At 42.6% G+C, this 18,230-nt stretch overlaps 1 protein-coding gene across 9 annotated transcripts in view; it reads right to left on the bottom strand.

Moving 5' to 3' along the window:
- Positions 1-18,230, bottom strand: part of LOC143295370 (coiled-coil and C2 domain-containing protein 1-like) — a 286,204-nt gene that overhangs the window by 224,380 nt on the left and 43,594 nt on the right. For 8 of the 9 annotated variants that reach the window (XR_013057010.1, XM_076607032.1, XM_076607028.1 and 5 more), the window contains exons 4-6: positions 17,578-17,874; positions 1,929-2,079; positions 1,079-1,162 (exon numbers count right to left, since the gene is read on the bottom strand). Coding sequence is in view for 8 of the 9 variants with exons in the window: in XM_076607032.1 (XP_076463147.1) it covers positions 1,079-1,162; positions 1,929-2,079; positions 17,578-17,874 (532 nt within the window). In the remaining variant the exon portion in view is untranslated. The remainder of the gene's footprint in view (positions 1-1,078; positions 1,163-1,928; positions 2,080-17,577; positions 17,875-18,230) is intronic. The other variant, XM_076607034.1, reaches the window with a different exon arrangement.

Here is an 18,230-nt window from a genome sequence, read left to right as displayed (position 1 = left end):
CCCACAGAGGGAGGAGGGGGAGGGGGCTCGGCAGGGGAGGGAAGGGAAGTAGCAACTGAGCCACTAAGGGCCTTCACAGCCCGAAGACTCAGATAGCGACCAGACATGGCATCCCCCTGAAAGGAAGTGCCCAGCCCTGTGTCCATGCAGCTGAGAGAGGAGTTGCCACTTCCCATTAATCCACCTCCTGATGTGACAACTTGGGAGGTCGATTGCTCCCATTTCTCCATGTTCCCCTTCACAACCGTTTTTGAGGAACAAGCGTTGCCTCCACGATCTGTGTCTAAAGACGTGTCACTGCGGTCCCTATCGTGAAAAACCATGGACTCAAGGCCTGGGAAAGACTCCTGACAAGGCTCTACCCCAGACTAATGGTTCCTAACATCACAGGATGATTTGCGAGACATGTGGACCACACTATGAACCCACACCCAAGGTCAGCAAAGAGAAAGGACAGACATGCTTGACTGTGAGTAAGAAAGCAAGACCAATTTGAGGGGGCGGAGTCAAATTGAAGACAGACAGAACAAAGGTTATAATAACAAGCCGAATACAACAAAACAGGCCAAATGAACATGCTTAAAATGAAGCAGAGTATAAACCCTTGACAAGACAGCACTGAAAGCCTTGGCCAAAGGAATGGGTCAATGCTTGTCGCCTTTAGAGAGGTTTGACTAGAGCAGACCAGATGTGGCCGGGCATTTTTTCACTGTCAGCCGCATGAAATTTGGCCAAGCAGAGCAATAGGCCTAGTTTGTATCAGCTTGACAGGGTGCAGTATATGACACCAAACTTATTTTATAAATTTCTAATTCTTCTTCATTTCCTGGCATATTTCTTCAACTATTCTTCTACTGACTCTTCTACTGCTCTTTCAGTATCAGTATCAGTAGCTCAAGGAGGTGTTACTGCGTTCGGTCAAATCCATATATGCTACGCCACATCTGCCAAGCAGATGCCTGACCAGCAGCATAACCCAACATGCTTAGTCAGGCCTTGAGGAAAAAAAAAGTGCTCTTTCATGGCATTCAAACCACAGAAGATCTTAAACATACACCTGTAGATGCTAAGTGTTTACCTGAAGATGTGGAGGTACTTGGACCTGGCTCAAATGTACCCGGTAAAACTGGTGCTGTGGGATGTCTTCTGCTTCCTGCTGTGTCTATTGGCAGCAGATTAAAAGTCCATGTATTAAAATGATTAAAAATATGTTAAAGAATGGATTTTCATTTTAAATGTTGAATGTTTAGAACTTCAGGTGGTGTCTGGGAGCTAACTAGTCAGCAACACCCTTGCTGCTGTGTGCCTTTACTTGGCCGCCCCTGGTGCATGTCTCTCTCTTTCCCAGAGATATTTAAACGTACCATTGATCAAAATTCTAATTAGCTGTAACTGTGCAAAATTACTGATCAACTAAGGAATCTGAAACAAGAAGACAGAGCAATCAAAGACACCCCATAAAATGTGAAAACCATCAAAACACAACCATGACAAATTAACCTGGAAGAAAAAAGAAACTTGGAAAAGAAAATTATGTACATTTAAATTATAGCACATATTCCAAGAATACACCTTTGATGAGGACAACTCTGCTGCATTAAAAACATGATGAAAGGCAGTTGCCCATGTCAAAGACTGCACAAATCAGTATCATATCAGTATTTTGTTGTGTGCAGGCATGCATGTGTGTGAACATACGCATAAATATGCACTTATATTTATGTGCACATATATCTAAGTTCCAAATGTATCGGTGTTTGTATATGATTCATAATTCATGTTTATGCTTTTTATCTAAATTCTCCCCAAACATTCCTTGGGACCCCAGCTCACTTGGCAATGAAGACATTCTATTCTATTCTACCATATCTGTTCTTTTCTATACTGTCAACAGCAAGTTCAGTTGAAGGTACCAAGTCTTGACTTGCCTGATGAGGAGCATGCATCAGTGGGACTGGGGGAGGATGCAGAGGAGGAAGGTGCAGTGGTGTTGCTGACTCCCATCGCCACAGGGGGGGGAATGTCTTCTTCACTCACTGGTTTCCCTGCTTTGGCTCTCTTCAAGGTGTCTGTAAGTGTCTGACAAAAAAAGATGACTTCATTGTTAAGAAGGCTCTTCGAACTAAAATAAGGTTGGTGATAACTAACTCTTATTTTTCTCCAGGAACCATTCTTTATGCAGGAAGCACCAATCACAACAATCACAGTATGCATGCTTCAAGAGGATAGCATGATCAATTATTTCCCTTGGCTAGCACACAATACATCTCCAAAACAATTTAGCTGAACTTCAATGATTTTACAGTGGGCCTCAACCACTTCCTTTTTCTTAAAAAAATTTTTTTTTTAATTTTTAAAAAATCACACAAAAACCTAACCTTTAAATTCAGTCACATACATATTGGTCTTGGTGTTCCCTGGATTTAAATGGGCCTTGTGGCACTTTTTTTATGAAAAAACATTTATTAAAAAAAAACACAAAAAAACAAAGAAGGTAAAGAAAAAGCAACAAAGGATAACTCCTCTTTCCTGCCTTCTTATTTTTAAGAAATATTTTCAATTCCAGTTTTGTTACACATAAATGTTACATGGATCAGACGAGGTTTGTCTAAACTATCTATTGCAAACATGTTTCACTACTTCAAAGACAAAAGGAAAATATTGCATGCATAGACAGGTAGACAGAAGAGACAGACAAAGTATCAGTATCAGTATCAGTAGCTCAAGGAGGCATCACTGTGTTTGGACAAATCCATATAAGCTACACCACATCTGCCAAGCAGATGCCTGACCAGCAGCGTAACCCAACGTGCTTAGTCAGGCCTTGAGAAAAACAAGAGAGGCAAGGCCTTCAAGACTCACTTGTGATACACATTAAAAAAATCTAATCGTTAAAATGTGTTCTGTATTTGTTATTATAAAGCTTCGCACTTAAAAAAACCAAAAAGCCCTGTACACTGAGAGTAAAACACAAAAGCTTTTTATGTATTGAGTATAATTTCAAAATGTAATGTTTAAGATGAGAAAGATCAGTTTAAAGCAAATTAAGTCCCCTAGCATTAATTACAGATTAATTTCCCTTTTTTACTATCTGCACCAAAACATTTGCAAAATAAATAAAACTTCCATGCTTAGCAAAAGAAGTTCCTGTTTGAACAAAAAATGATAATAATGACTGCTCTTGTTGTTGTGTCAGAATATCAGATCAAAGTGCCAAGCTTAGAGAATACAAAAAATATAAATATAACAGTAAATGCAGTTTGCATATAATTTGGCTTCTTTTTTATTTTTTTGTGCCCATCCCAGAGGTGCAATATTGTTTTAAACAAGATGACTGGAAAGAACTGAATTTTTCCTATTTTTATGCCTAATTTGGTGTCAACTGACAAAGTATTTGCAGAGAAAATGTCAATGTTAAAGTTTACCACGGACACACAGACACAGACACAGACACAGACACACACACACACAGACAACCGAACACCGGGTTAAAACATAGACTCACTTTGTTTACACAAGTGAGTCAAAAAAAGAAAAAAGGAAGATAATAATAATAATAATAATAACAGAAAATAAATAAAAAGACAATAATGATGATAAATAAGGAGATAAATGTAAAACATGCAGACACACATTGACACAAACACACACACATGCATAACAGATATGCAACAAACATGCAGTTTCACAGATATGAAAGCACAAACAAATACACATTAACATACACAAGCCCCGACACACACACACACACACACACAAATTACCCTACACCCCCCACTCCTCCACACACTCATTTATAGGCTATGTATCACAGCTTCCATGGTATACACACACATGCACACTTACTTGTACAAGCACACACACATATGCCCATATCCCCCACCCCCACACACATATATACAAATACATATATGCACACCAATACGTTCCAATATTCCTTTGCTCCCACAGTACAGACATGCATACACACACACATACCTCATCCTCTACACACACACACACACACAAACACACACACATACACGCATGTGCACAGAGCTCTCCTGACACGTGTACACTTACACACTCGTGCACACACACAAACACACACACACAGAGGCTGCCACTGATTGGCACAAGATGGGTGGGTAAACATCTCTGCCAGGAATGTGGCGTCTAGCGTGTTGCTCAGTCTATTGTATTTGGAAAAGCCCACAGAGACTCTGTTCTGTTTTGAAGAAAATTGCACAATGTTAGTTTGGAAATGATGCCGATATTTGTTTGATTTGCAAAGCATCGTGCTCTACCTTTCATGCAAGACTTACGGCCACTCTCTCTGTTCACCTTTAATTCTTTGAGGCGATCGATGGTGTGATGGCCTTGTACCTGTTCTTTTTGGTATTCTTTGACTTTTCTGAGGATTTATGATTTAGGGCGCTCTTTGTTGTTGTGTTACCAGCAAAGTCTGTCAGCTCGCTCATTTCCCTTAACACCTGCATGTCCCGGGCATTATGACCATGTAAGTTTTTTAATCTGAAAGTTGCACATTGCCTCATTCCACTCTGGGCTTCCCATTCCACTTTCAATTTTCTGTATGAGGTTCATTGAGTCCGTTAGAATCATAGCATACTGGTTTCCAGGCATATGGACAGATGACAGCCACTGGAGAGTATGTGTCACAGCTTCCACTTCCATCATTAGGCTAGAGGTTGTGACTTTCTAGGCAGCATTCTCTTCATAAATTGTTTTTCCATAACTGTTTTTCCATTTTGTTTCACAGTGAATCCCCAACTGGACTGACCTTTGGTGACTGAGCCATCTGTGTATATGTTGTTGTCCTCTTCTTTACTGTTTTCTTCTATGAGTAGCTTCACTTCTGCATCAGTTTTGCCCTCTGGCCATTCCCGACAATGTCTTCCTAGCGTGGGTGAAATGGCTGTGTTGAATAGATGACTTAGGTTCTCGGGGTTTTCCTCCCATTCTTTTCTTTCTTTCAGATCTTGTAGTCGGCATACTAGCTGGATTGTGTCTTCTGCTTGCCCCATCCATGATATTCCTCGTCCTAGACGGCTGCCTTTTGGTTACTTGACTGCATCATGCAGTGGGTTTTGAGGGTTTTCTAATGCTTGGAAGTAGGTCTTAACCTGTTCTAACTTGTTTCTGGCCTGCACTTAAGGAAGGTCAAGCAGGTATCGCATGGTTTCCGTAGGCGTGCCTGTTGTTCCAAGGATCAGCCTCATAGCTTCAGTTTGAACTCTTCCTAATTTTAGGAGGGTGCTTTGAGACAGCGTTGTTAGCCCAAGTCCGTAGTCGATCACATTGAGAATGAGTGACTGATATAGCAGGAAGAGGTGACGTTCGATACCTTTGGTTGCCATTGCTTTTAAGACTGAAAGACCCTTTTTGCATTTGAGAACAATATTTTTCCTATGTTTTCTGAAGGTCAGCATCATGTTGAAGTGTATTCCTAGGTAGTGTAGGCATCCGGTTTTCTCAATCTGAATTCTGTCAAATGACACAGCTGGTAGTGATTTGCTTGCGGTTCTGTTGTTGAGGGTGCACAGCAATGTTTGGGCTTTCACTGGACTGATGGAAGATCCTGTGTCCTTGCACCATTGAGCGATATTGTTCAGTTGTTTCTGGACTGCTTTAGTTCTTCTTGAGCATCTTTTGAAGTTTTGAAGACCAGGCCATCATCCACAAGAGTAAGCACCCCAATTATTTCACTGTTGTTTAAGTCTGCAAGGCCTTTCGTGTAGACGTTGTAGAGGACAGGAGAGAGCGGAGACCCTTGTGGCAGTCCCATGGATAGTTTGGAAGATGCAGAATCCAATCTCCGAGGCCTAGGACAACGGTTCTTTCCTGAAGCGCTGCTGCTATCCTTGTCAGTGTCAAACTTACTCCATACCTTAGTAACAGCTCCATGAGGTGCGCAAACTGGACTTTATTGTAGGCATCTTCAAGGTCGATTGCTACTGCTAGTGTTCGTTCTTTTCTTTGAAATCCTTCATATACCTCATATGCAAAAGCAGCTGCATTTTCCCATATAGACTTACCTGTTCTGTAACCACCTTCAGTTGAAGGGAGAATGTGCCGCTGTTCAAGATCTCTTGCAAGTTTCCTGGCTATTATGCATTCCATGAGCTTTCTAGCAATGTTTTGCATGATTAGGATACGACAGCCGCTTACCTGACAATGGTCCATTCCTGGTTTTGGTATGAGTTTTAAGAAGCTGTGTGTCCAGTCCTCCAGCACATGTCCAATGTGGAAACTGTTTTGATACAGACTGAAAAGTTTGCTTCTGTCTTCTTCCGATAGCTCCTTGATGTCCCAGTAGCGAACTCTGTCCAGGAGCCAATTCTTTCTTGCATTTAGCTATTGCTTCGTTTAGATCATCTGTTGTCAAGTCATAATCAGGTCCAGCCTGCATAAGGTTTTGGTTTTACTCCTCAGACAAACAGACAGATAATACACACACACACACACACACACACACACACACACACATATATATATATATATATATATATATGTGTGTGTGTGTGTGTGTGTTTGTTTTTTAAATATTAACGGTGCAATATGTGTGTTCCAATACACAATTCATTCATGAACAGTCCAAAAATATCATCCTTAAATTGACAGGGGCAAGGTGCTTTTCAAAAAAGGAAAGTTGTTTTACAATAATTAAGACAAAAACAATATTCAGTCTGTTTTTTTTTGTTTTGTTTGTTTTTACAAGATATGCACTTTACAAAAACGATGGCAAGACAAGTAAGGGCTGAATGGGGTTATGAATGTGTTTTTTCATCTAATAATTCTAGGTCACGAGCAGTAGCTATTTTGCTCAATAATAACTTTCAGTTAAAAAAAACAAAAAAACAAAAACAAACATTACAGATACTCGTGGTAATTATATCATTTTGGTCTTAAACATATTTGATATAGAAATTCTATTGGTAAACCTTTATGGCCCTGACAGAGATGACCCTATATAAAAGTTGAAGAGCAAGAAATTTCTAACGTAATTATGAGAGGGGGTTGGAATTTAGTAATGAATCCAAACTTAGACTATCATAATTATAAGCATGTGAATATCAGGGAGCACAAGAAAGAGTTTTAAAGATGATAGATGATTTACAGTTTGTACATATATGAAGAGAACTCAACACTGAAGTTTTAAGATACACTTAGAGGAGACCAACCCCCTTACAACAAAGCCATCTTGACTTCTTCTTGATCTCAGATAACCTGGTTACTGATGTTAAAAACACTGATATTTTGTATGGTTATAGAAGTGACCACTCTTTAGTCAAAGTTGACTTGGTATTTAATACAGAACCCAAAAGAAAACCTTTTTGGAAATTTAATTCATCTTTACTTAGAGACAGTGTTTATATTAAGTTTGTGAAAGAAACAATGGAGAAAATAAAGGAACGGTATGCAGTATTACGTTACGCACAAGAAAACATATGTAATATCCCGAATGACTATAAGCAGCCAGCTCTTTTTATATGTGTTGATAATGGAGATAAGAGCAAAAACAATAACTTTTGGAATAAGAAAGAAAAAGCAACAAATAGAAAAAGAGGAACTGTTAGAAAGGAAATACAACTCGAAAACAAAGTTCGGTAATATAACTAGAGAATTGCAGGAGAAAACGGAAGAGCTCGTACAATTAAGGAAATTGAAAATGGAAGGGATAGCTTTAAGATCTAAAGCAAGATGGGCATCTCAGGGTATATTTGTAATCTTGACAAATGTCACTTTATCAGTAAACACATGTTAAAATCAGTTACAGATCAAGGTAATATACTGACAGAAACAGACGAAATACTAAAGGCGACAAGAAGACCTATACAAAAAACAGAATGTAAAAGATTTAGATATTAGTGATTATGTAAACAACTTATCCAGACTTGATGAGACAGAATTAAAACAGTTAGAAGGATTAAATACAAGACAAGAAGCTACAGATGCTATTTGGCGAATGCAAAACGACATGAGTCCAGGTACAGATGGAATGACTGTAAATTTTTTCAAATTTTTCTGGAAAGACATTAGAAACTTTGTTGTAAGATCACTGAATGAAGGATTTATTAATGGAGAAGCTTCTGGGTCTGAAACTGGTGCAAAGAATACGGGGGTCTTCTGTTGACCCTGTGGCAAACAGAACCATCATCTGTAAGAACCACAAACACCCCACCCCACTGTGTCTTGCTGAGAGCTCAATGCCCTTGTTGCAACAAACGAAGGAGAGCCCCAGCCCACAGTGTGAGGTTCTCAAAGTGCTCCCCCCCACCCCCTCATTTTTTTTATTTTATTTGTTTTGATACTTGTATTAACATGTATTTTTTGTGTTTGAAAATGTATGTTGTGCATATACGTGTGTGCATGTGTGTGCGTGAATGTGTGTGTGCGTGCATGCATATGCTCACTTGCAAACTTGTGTGTGTATTGATGTTTATGTTTTTTGACCGTTTTTTCTAGCATCCAAATGTCAGTGTTATATGCGCCAAAAGAAATGTTAACAGTTGCTATACAAATATTAATAGCAATATAAATGATAGTAAATAAGTAAATGACATTAATTTTGTTTAATTTACAATTTCCTAACATCCTTCACCAACGAAATTTTCATTCCCTTTCAGAACATTTTCAAAGCATTCATTTGGATTACTGTACAGAGTGAGTAATGTTTACAGAGTTTAAAGATGTCTAGCTGCATTTCTTGCAATTATCACACAGAGAGATTTTCAGTGATATTTACCATTACTAGCTATTCAAACCAGAATAAATTGATTCCATTTGATGTAAACTAACAAGCTGCAAATACAATTAACATTATTGCAGATCCCCCCCCCCTTCACATTGCCCCCCTCCACCCCCCACCCCTCTTCTCATCTTCAATACAGTTAACCTTTTTGCTGCCAGGAAATTAAGATTTAAGTGAAATCTATTTGCCAGGGGTTTTTTCATAAAAAAAATGGGTATAAATTTTCAAAAAATTCTGTGCTCTTTGTTATTTGAGAGAGACCCATAAAAGTTTGTTTTTTTTGAAAGGTAAATGAATAAAGAATGCAAAACACATAATGTTTCCTCATTTTATATATTTTTAGTGACATGCTGTTGTTTTGAAATCAGTGTTTTGTTTTTTGTCATATTTTCAACTTGTTCATTACAAACATTAGTCAGGTAATTTGCACTAAAATATCATATTTTCTGAACAAATGGATATCTGCACACACAAAATCATACCAGAACAACCACAATAAAAAAAAATTAAAAATAGATAGATACTCAATGCATTGTGACTTCTCCAAGTGATAATATGGATGTGAGGCCACGCCCCCTCAGTCTCCACCCCCCTCCTCTTCACCCCTTTTACATGATCACTTTATCCAGTTCTCATCAGACCGCATTGGCTGAGTGCCAAGAAAATCGCTAACACTGTGTCCTGCTAATAATTCAGTAAGTTTGTGTCGTCTGCTACAGTTTTGCAGCTGGCATCACTCACTGATAATCCTATCTTGGCCACTCTCTTGATTGCTTCCTTTATTTTCTATCAAATCGTCCTATAAATGTTCATCACTGTCTTCTCCTTTGAATCTACGCTTCAATTCTTTCTGAGCATCGGCTAAAGAAAGCAATCTTGGTTGATTTAGTTTGCCACGATAACATGTCTTGAGCACGGTGTCAGTCCGACATTTTGTTGAGCAAGCAAGGAAAGGAGCCAGGCAAAACACTGCGACAGTGACCCAACCAAAACGTTCAAATAAAGGACTGCCTCATGAAATAGATGGGGTTTCTAGCTATGAATAGAATCTAGAAAGATTCCCCAAGCTAAAACAACCAGCATTTTCATCAACGAGCTGAATGAAAACCAGGGAAAAGTCCAAATATTTCAATGACGAGCTATCTCGTCACTGCGGCAGCGAAGTGTACATGCTTGCGATGACGAGTTATCTCATCATACTGGCAGCCTAGGGGTTAATGTACTCACATTTTGTCAGTCTTGAGATGTTGCACATTTCTACAGTAGCCAAAAGCAGTTCATTCTCTCATTATGATTAAAGTTATATAAACTTTCCTTAAGCATTGTCACATCTTTCAACACATCCTGCTATTTCCTTCTATTTCGACATATAAATCATAATCAGGTCAGGGGCATAGCCTTGCTACTGGTACCATGTAACCCAGTACTACCTGCCGCATGTGAAGTCTCCCAACGATGGACCAGGCAGAGGAGGAAACCTCTCCCAATAGCTTTGAAGGTGGAAGAAGATGACCTAAGAGCAGGGGGAGCTCTTATCCTTGGCTGGAAGTACTCCTAGGAGATGGAACTCCGAAGAAAAAACCTGCACCTGCCAAGGCCGTCCATCACCTTGCAGTATCTGCACCTGTGGGACTGTGAGCGTCGGTAGGCAAGAGAGTGGGAAAGGGACTGCACAACTCCTCTTCACTAAAAAAAGTCACCTGTGCTGGTCAGGCAACCAGCTAATGTCGGAACGACGAGCTAGCCCTTCAACACCCAGCTTTCCCAAGCCCTGTGGCAATGGAGAAGTGGTAATGGGGACAGGCAGAGGATGCTGCTGGCAGTTCATAGTCACGACTCTGCACACAGGCGGCTGTGGGGTGATGGTCGTCTGCCATAGACTGGGGCAGATGCGGCGCCCGTATCCTCCCACAGTGTCAGAGCAGACCTTTTAAGGGACAGCACTGCTCTCCCCACAAGGGGAAGGGGAGATAAAAGGATCCCTAAATAAAGCCTGCCTCACCTAGTACCTAGTAGGAAACCGCACCTACTTGGACATCTAACACTAGCGGTCGAAAAGAACAGAAGAAAAGAACTAGGAGTCATGCCCTGACTCTGGGTGCCTGGAATGTTCACACCCTTTTAGACAGAGACGACAGACCAGAAAGGCACACAGCGCTCATTGCTAGAATGCTTGATCGCTACCAGGTTGCCATAGCAGCCCTGAGCGAAACCAGGTTGGCAGGTGAAACCCAGCTGGAGGAAGTTGGAGGGGGCTACACCTTCTACTGCATTGGGAAGCCAGATGGCACCCCAAGAACCTCAGGCGTGGGCTTTGCCATACGAACCAAACTTGCACGACAGCTTGACAGCCTTCCACGTGGGATAAACAATAGGCTAATGACCCTGCGTCTGAAGTTGTCCGAGGATCGCTTCACCACAGTCATCAGCTGCTATGCCCCGACAATGACCAACCCTGATGACATCAAAGAAGCCTTCTACGAGGAGCTCAACCGCACCATATCAGCGGTAGACAGAAAGGACAGGCTGATTATCCTTGGGGATTTCAATGCCCGCATCAGCATGGACTTCTTGTCGTGGCCAAAAGTCCTAGGACAGCACGGCACTGGCAAGTGCACTCCAACGGACTGCATTTGCTCTCGCTCTGCGTACAGCATGGACTGACCATCACCAACACCCTCTTCCAACAAGCGGACAAGTACAAGAACACATGGATGCACCCCCACTCCAAGCATTGGTACAAGCTGGACTATGTGATTGTCCGGCAGAGGGACAGAGGTGGTATTTCCATTACATGCTGCATGAGAGGAGCAGTCTGTTGGTCACACCATCACCTGGTATGCAGCAAGATGAACATCAGACTTGCACACAAGCTCCAACCAGCCAGACAGAAACCCCCTAGGAAGCTGAACATCCACCACCTCCCCATCACCAAGGACGTGCTGCAGTACCAAATCCAAGCAGCTCTCCAAGAAATTCCTGCATCGACTGATGTAGAAGAGGTATGGAGCACCTTTAGAGATGCTGTGTACACAGCAGCAGCTGACACACTCGGTTTTGTACAAAGGAGCCACAAAGACTGGTTTGACGGTAACGACTCTGGAATCTCCAAGCTCCTGAGTTTCAGTTTCAGTTTCAATAGCTCAAGGAGGTGTCACTGCATTCGGACAAATCCAAATATGCTACACCACATCTGCCAAGCAGATGCCTGACCAGTAACGTAACCCAACGCGCTTAGTCAGGCCTTGAGAAAAAAAAAAGTGAATAAGTAATAGATAAGCATACGTAAATAAATAAATAAATAAATAAATAAATAATAATTATCATATAAAAAAGGTAGTGGTAGTAATAATAATAATAATGATAATACTACTACTACTAATAATAATAAATAAATAAATAAATAAATAAATAAGACAACAATGATAAATAAGCAAATAAATGTAAAACATGAAGACACACATACACCCACACATGCATAACAGATATGCACCAAACATGCAGTTTCACAGATATGAAAGCACAGTCAAATACACATAAACGTACATGAGCCCCAACACACACACACACACCACACATTACCCTGCACCTCCTCTACCCCTCTCCTCCACATACTCATTTCTAGGCTACGTATCGCAGCTTCCACAGCACACACACACACACACACACACAGATGAACACTTACTTGTACAAGCACACACACATACGCCCATATCCCCCACCACCAACCCCACACACATATATACAAAGATATATATATACACACCCGCACGTTCCAATATCCTGTTGCTCCCACAGTGTAGGCACGCATACACTCACATACCTCATCCTCTACCCCCCCTCACCCCGGCACCCCCACCTCCCCCTCACACACACACACACACACACACACACACACACACACGCACGTGTACAGAACTCTCCTGACACTTGTGTACACTTACACCCTCGCGCATGCACAAACGCACTCAAAAACACAGACCCACACATACACACAAACACACACATACACACACGCACAGAGGCTGCCACTCATTGGCCGCAAGAGGGATGGGAAAAGATCTCTGATGCCAAGAACGTGGCGTCTAGTGTGTTGCTCAGTCTATTGTATTTGGAGACTCTGTTCCGTTTTGAAGAAATTTGCGCAATGTTGGTTTGGAAATGATGCCGATATTTGTTTGATTTGCAAAGCATCGTGCTCTACCTTTGAACACACTGGATATACGGCATCAGGATAACATTTCCGATAAAGACTGCCAGAGGAAGAAGAACCAGTTCTTGCAAACCAAGCAACTCGTACAGAAGAGGCTGTGTGAGATGAAGAACACCTGGTGGGAAAGAAAGTTTGAAAAGCTTCAGTCCGCTGCTGATGTTCACAACATGAAGACTTTCCATGATGGTCTCCGAGCTGTGTATGGGCCAAGAGTCACAGGATCAACCCCTGTCTGAGCCTTGGACCAGACCACCCTCCTGACAGAAAAGAGAGACATCCTTGCCCACTGGGCAGAGCACTTCAACACCCTCCTCAACAAGGACTTGTCCATATCTGACGAGGTAATTGCAGCCCTCCCACAGCTACCAGTCAATGACTTGCTAGCTGCCCCTCCCACCAAGGCCGAGACCCGAAAGGCCCTGAAGCTGACAATGTCAGGAAAAGCACCAGGAACAGATGGAATCCAGGCTGACATCTACAAGTATGGAGGCGAGGTGCTGACAGACAAGCTGACCGCCCTCTTCCAGTCTATCTGGGAGGTCCCCCAGGATTTCAAGGATGCTTCAACTGTCCACATTAACAAACGGAAAGGAGACAAAACATCCTGCAATAACCACCATGGAATCTCTCTCCTCTACATCGCCGGCATGATCTTCACCCACATCATACTGAACAGACTGGTTTACCATGTTTCCAACACAGTCATCCCTGAAGCACAGTGCGGCTTCCGCTCAGGCAGGGGAACATGTGACATGGTGTATGCCGTACGCCAGATGCAAGAGAATGCCGTGAGCAGAACAAGGAGCTCAACATGGTCTTTGTAGACCTGACTAAGGCCTTCGACACAGTGAACCGCCGTGGTCTGTGGAAGATCCTCCTAAGAGATCCTGCCCAGAGAGCCTAATCCAGCTGACTGTGTCATTCCACGATGGCATGTAGGCGAGAGTACAGGAAAATACTGACATGTCAGATCCGTTCCCTGTGGTAAATGGAGTGAAGCAGGGCTGCGTCCTGGCACCCACACTGTTCTCCATTCTCTTCTCTGCCATGCTGACTGACACCTTCCAAGACTGACCAGGGCACCTACATTCAGTTTCGCACAGATGGCAAACTTTTCAACTTGCGGTGACTCCATGCCAGGTCCAGGGTGTTTGAGGCACTGTTGAGAGAGTTCCTCTTAGCTGATGACTGCGCGCTTGCTGCACACACCCATGAGGACATGCAGTTCATTATGGACAGGTTCTCAACCAATTCCAGGTGCTCTCACCGTCAGCCTCAGCAAGACCGAGCCCATGTACCAACCAGCTAGCTCACAGAACGCCAGTGCCTCCCCCCCACCTGCAATCAAGATCGTTGACACAGAGATCAAGTCAGTCGACAGGTTTTGCTATCTGGGCAGCACCCTATGCAGCAACGGAGCCCTTGATGCAGAAGTGACGCTGCGCATCGCCAAGGCCAGGTCTGCCTTTGGCAGACTCAACAGGCTGTGAAAAACCAAAGGCATCAGGCTCAGCACCAAAATCAAAACCTACAGAGCTGCTGTGCTGACCACCTTGTTGTACTGCTGTGAAACAAGGATGACGTATCATAATCACATTCAACAACTTGAGCAGTTTCACCAGAGATGCCTACGAAAGATCCTCGGCATGAAGTGGCAAGACAGGGTCTCCAACCTCCAGGTCCTAGAGAGGAGCAGCCTGCCAAGCATCAAAAGCCTGCTGATCCAGTGCCAGATACGCTGGACAGGACATGTTGTCCGCATGACAGACAGCAGAATCCTGAAGATGCTTTTGTATGGCCAGCTGAAGGAAGGCCACCGTGAACTTGGATGACCCTGCAAGCGCTTCAAGGACACCTTGAAGACAAGCCTCAATGCCTGTGACATAGACATCGCTTCCTGGGAAACTGATGCCCTTGACCGCTCTTGCTGGAGGATGCTGTGCTCTAGTGGCATAAAGACGTTTGAAAACAAGAGAACACTGGCCATTAAGGAGAAGCGTGAGCAAAGGAAGCAGGGCTCAACTTCTGGAGACGTTTTCCCTTGCAACACCTGTGGGAAGTGCTGTCTATCCAGAATCAACCTCTTCTCCCAAATGAGGACACACACACCGACAGATAAGTTTGCCTGCCTACTCATCCGTCGGTCCGACGGGAGACTTTCATCACAGGATTTTTTTTTTTTTTTTTTACAATTACATCAATTTCCAAATCGGTTTCCAATTTCAAAGTTCTTCCACTTTTCAGCTTCACTAATATTATCCGCTGGATGACCAAGTGGTGATAGTTGTGGAATGAGCACTGACCTTTTTAAGCAGTTTGCAACTACTATAAGTGAGGTCCTCGCCAACTGTGATGCCAATCTGCTCAAACATGCAGCAGGCTGTCAGCACTTGCCCCCTCTTCCCCCTGGACATGAACTATATGATGATGGGACAGGGTCTGCCTCCTCCTGCACCGACTACTGAAATGGTGCTCAATTTTGATGTCAGTGGCTGACAATGGAACCTCCAGCTTCTCCGTGAAAATGCTGAAGCACTTCAGCATGCAGTCTGCCACGGTCTCCTGCCCTGTGCCTCGTGGAAGCCATAGACTCAGATGCTCCACAATCTTCTCCCATGCTGCTCCTGGTCATTGATGTTGTTTACAAGGATACTTATTTCTTTGGAGTTGTGAGTGAGCTGGTCCTTGAATTTTGCATTCTCTTTATGCACTGGTTCACTTCAGCCGTATGTTTGTCTTTCTTGGTTTCAATGTAAAAAATTCTGCTCTCCAGTTTGTCCATTTTGTTTCCTAAAGATGTACCAATTCTTTTAAACTCCTCTTTTACTTCAGTCATGTGTTCTTTTAGTTGTTGTATGTCCTCTCTGCTTGACAGTTTATCATGGCAGCCTTTAATTCATATATAGCTTCCTGCCAGGCCATTTCTTCTGTTTCTTCTGTCATACATTCACTGTCTTTCCTTTGCTTCTTGCTGTTACGATTTGCTCTGCAGCTTTCTTTTGTTTGCTCTGAACTGATAGGTGTCTGAACTTGCAACAGAACTGGACTTTGACCCCTAATCCCCCTACCCTATGACCTCTTCCCCCATCCCTTCTGCCTTTTTTCTATTCTGCTCAAGTAAAGGAGGGGAGCCAGGAAAAGCAGTGAGTATCGTATAATAACAGAAAAGAGGAAGGAGGTGAAAAACAAGAGAACAAGCTGGGGTGAGGAGATACTCATAAAAGAAGGGAGGACCATTATGGTAGTCCTGTTTGTGGTGTTTCAAGTCATAAATGGTTGTACAGAATGTATTGATGATGTCTGTCCAATTACTTTTGAGTTATTAACATACAAGACATTCTAACTGAGAAGACAAAGCAAAGAGGTAGAGCTGTGTGGGGAAAGGAGAGAAAGAGAGAGAAAGAGAAAGAGTGAAAGGGTGGGGAAGGGAAAGAGAGGGGGTGGAAAGGGAGAGAGAGAGAGATGGTAAGACCTGGGATATGTGTGTGTGTGATGGTCAGATCGGTGTGTGTGTGTGTGTGTGTGTGTGTGTGTGTGTGTGTGTGTGGTGCCAGAGTGAGAAGGCACAGAGAGAGAGTGAAAGAAAGAGAAACAGATGGAAAGGGAGGGGGGCCACTGATCTAAACAGATTTTGTAATGAGTTTGACTTCACCCACTGCCTCTAGCCCTTCAACTTATGATTATGCACATGCACGTGAAAACATGCATTTGCACGCTCAAACACACAAACAGGGTGGAAAACCTGAGAAGTGACATCAAGCAACACAGAAATGCAGCCATGCAAGAATGTAGACAAATTGATTGTGAGCTGTACCAAAGAAAGAAGACCAATTAATTGTGAGCTGTACCAAAGAAAGAAGACCAACTGATTGTGAGCTGTACCAAAGAAAGAAAAAGAAGACCAAATGAGTGTGAGCTGTACCAAAGAAAGAAGACCAGTTAATTGTGAGCTGTATCAAAGAATGAAGACCAATTGATTGTGAGCTGTACCAAAGAATGAAGACCAACTGATTGTGAGCTGTACCAAAAGAACGAAGACCAATTGATTGTGAGCTGTACCAAAGTCCAAATAAGTGACAGAGGCCATACGCTCGTTTAAACAAAACATATTTTCTGATTTTAAATGCAGGTGAATCTTTGGTATTCGGCTGTTGATCCCTGATCTAAATAACATATACTAAAATGCAACCATCAGGTGTATCACTGTATCTTTGGCTGATGTAATTTCAGTGCAAAAAAAGCATTGACTCAAATGTTGTGGTTCTGTTGCATAAAGTGACAATGGTCCTTGTGGCTAGACAGGGACAGATATCATGTGTGTGTGTGGGTGTGTGTGTGTTTGTGTGTGTGTGTGTGTGTATGTGTGTTTTCTCTGTTAAAACTCCATATGTTCATAATGCCCTGAGCTACAGTTGGCCTTCACAATATGGCAGCACTGCAAAGTCACTTACCCCTAATGCTGGCTTTCTGAAGTTAATTTGCCTAGTCCTCTCTCTCTCTCTCTCTCTCTATCTCTCTCTCTCACACACACACACACACACACACACACACACACACACACACTTTCAACACAAACAAAAAATACATCATCAGCAAACTAGATCATCTTTACCTTCAACCCTCTATCAAGTCGCCTCTGCTTGGAGCTGTCCCCGATCTGTCTGGCATTCTGCAAGGCCTGCTGATACATGTTGATCCGGTCCTGTATGATGCTCACTGGGTCCACACTGGTACTATCATGCCCGATGGCAGGAGAGACCTCTGGGCTTCGGGCTGGGACCTGGGGTGTGGTGGGGCTCTGGGTGGGGTGGTGGTGATGGGTGGGGGACTGACAAGAAGTAAGTGCTGAAGTAGGCACCGGGGAAGGGGCTGGTTCTGGTTCATCTTCTTGCAGGTCTGCTAACTCAGCCTGAAACAATTTATTGCATTATATCCTATTGTTTTATTTTGCATTGTATTGTTTTGTATTGCACTGTCTTGTATTTGTGTAGCACTGCATTGCATTGTATTGTATTGTACTTCAGCCACAGCAGATTTCTCTGAGTGTAATTCAGCCTGTTCTCCACATGAAAGGTGTGTCGCCATTATCCAGAACAACCTTTTTCTGTCTACAAATGTGTATGCTTTATTATAAAAGTGGGTTTTTTTTCTACATCCTTTTGCCAGTGACAACTCTTGCTGCCAAAATTTCTTTAGCATGTGCTAATTGAATACTGCAGTCAAGAACTTGGCTTATTGTCTCATTTGAAAAACTATCACCCAGGC

Source organism: Babylonia areolata, chromosome 20 (assembly GCF_041734735.1).
Source record: "Babylonia areolata isolate BAREFJ2019XMU chromosome 20, ASM4173473v1, whole genome shotgun sequence".
NCBI classification, from domain to species: domain Eukaryota; kingdom Metazoa; phylum Mollusca; class Gastropoda; order Neogastropoda; family Buccinidae; genus Babylonia; species Babylonia areolata.
The sequence above is the reverse complement of the archived record's forward strand: the minus strand, read 5'-3'. Positions and strand labels throughout refer to the sequence as shown.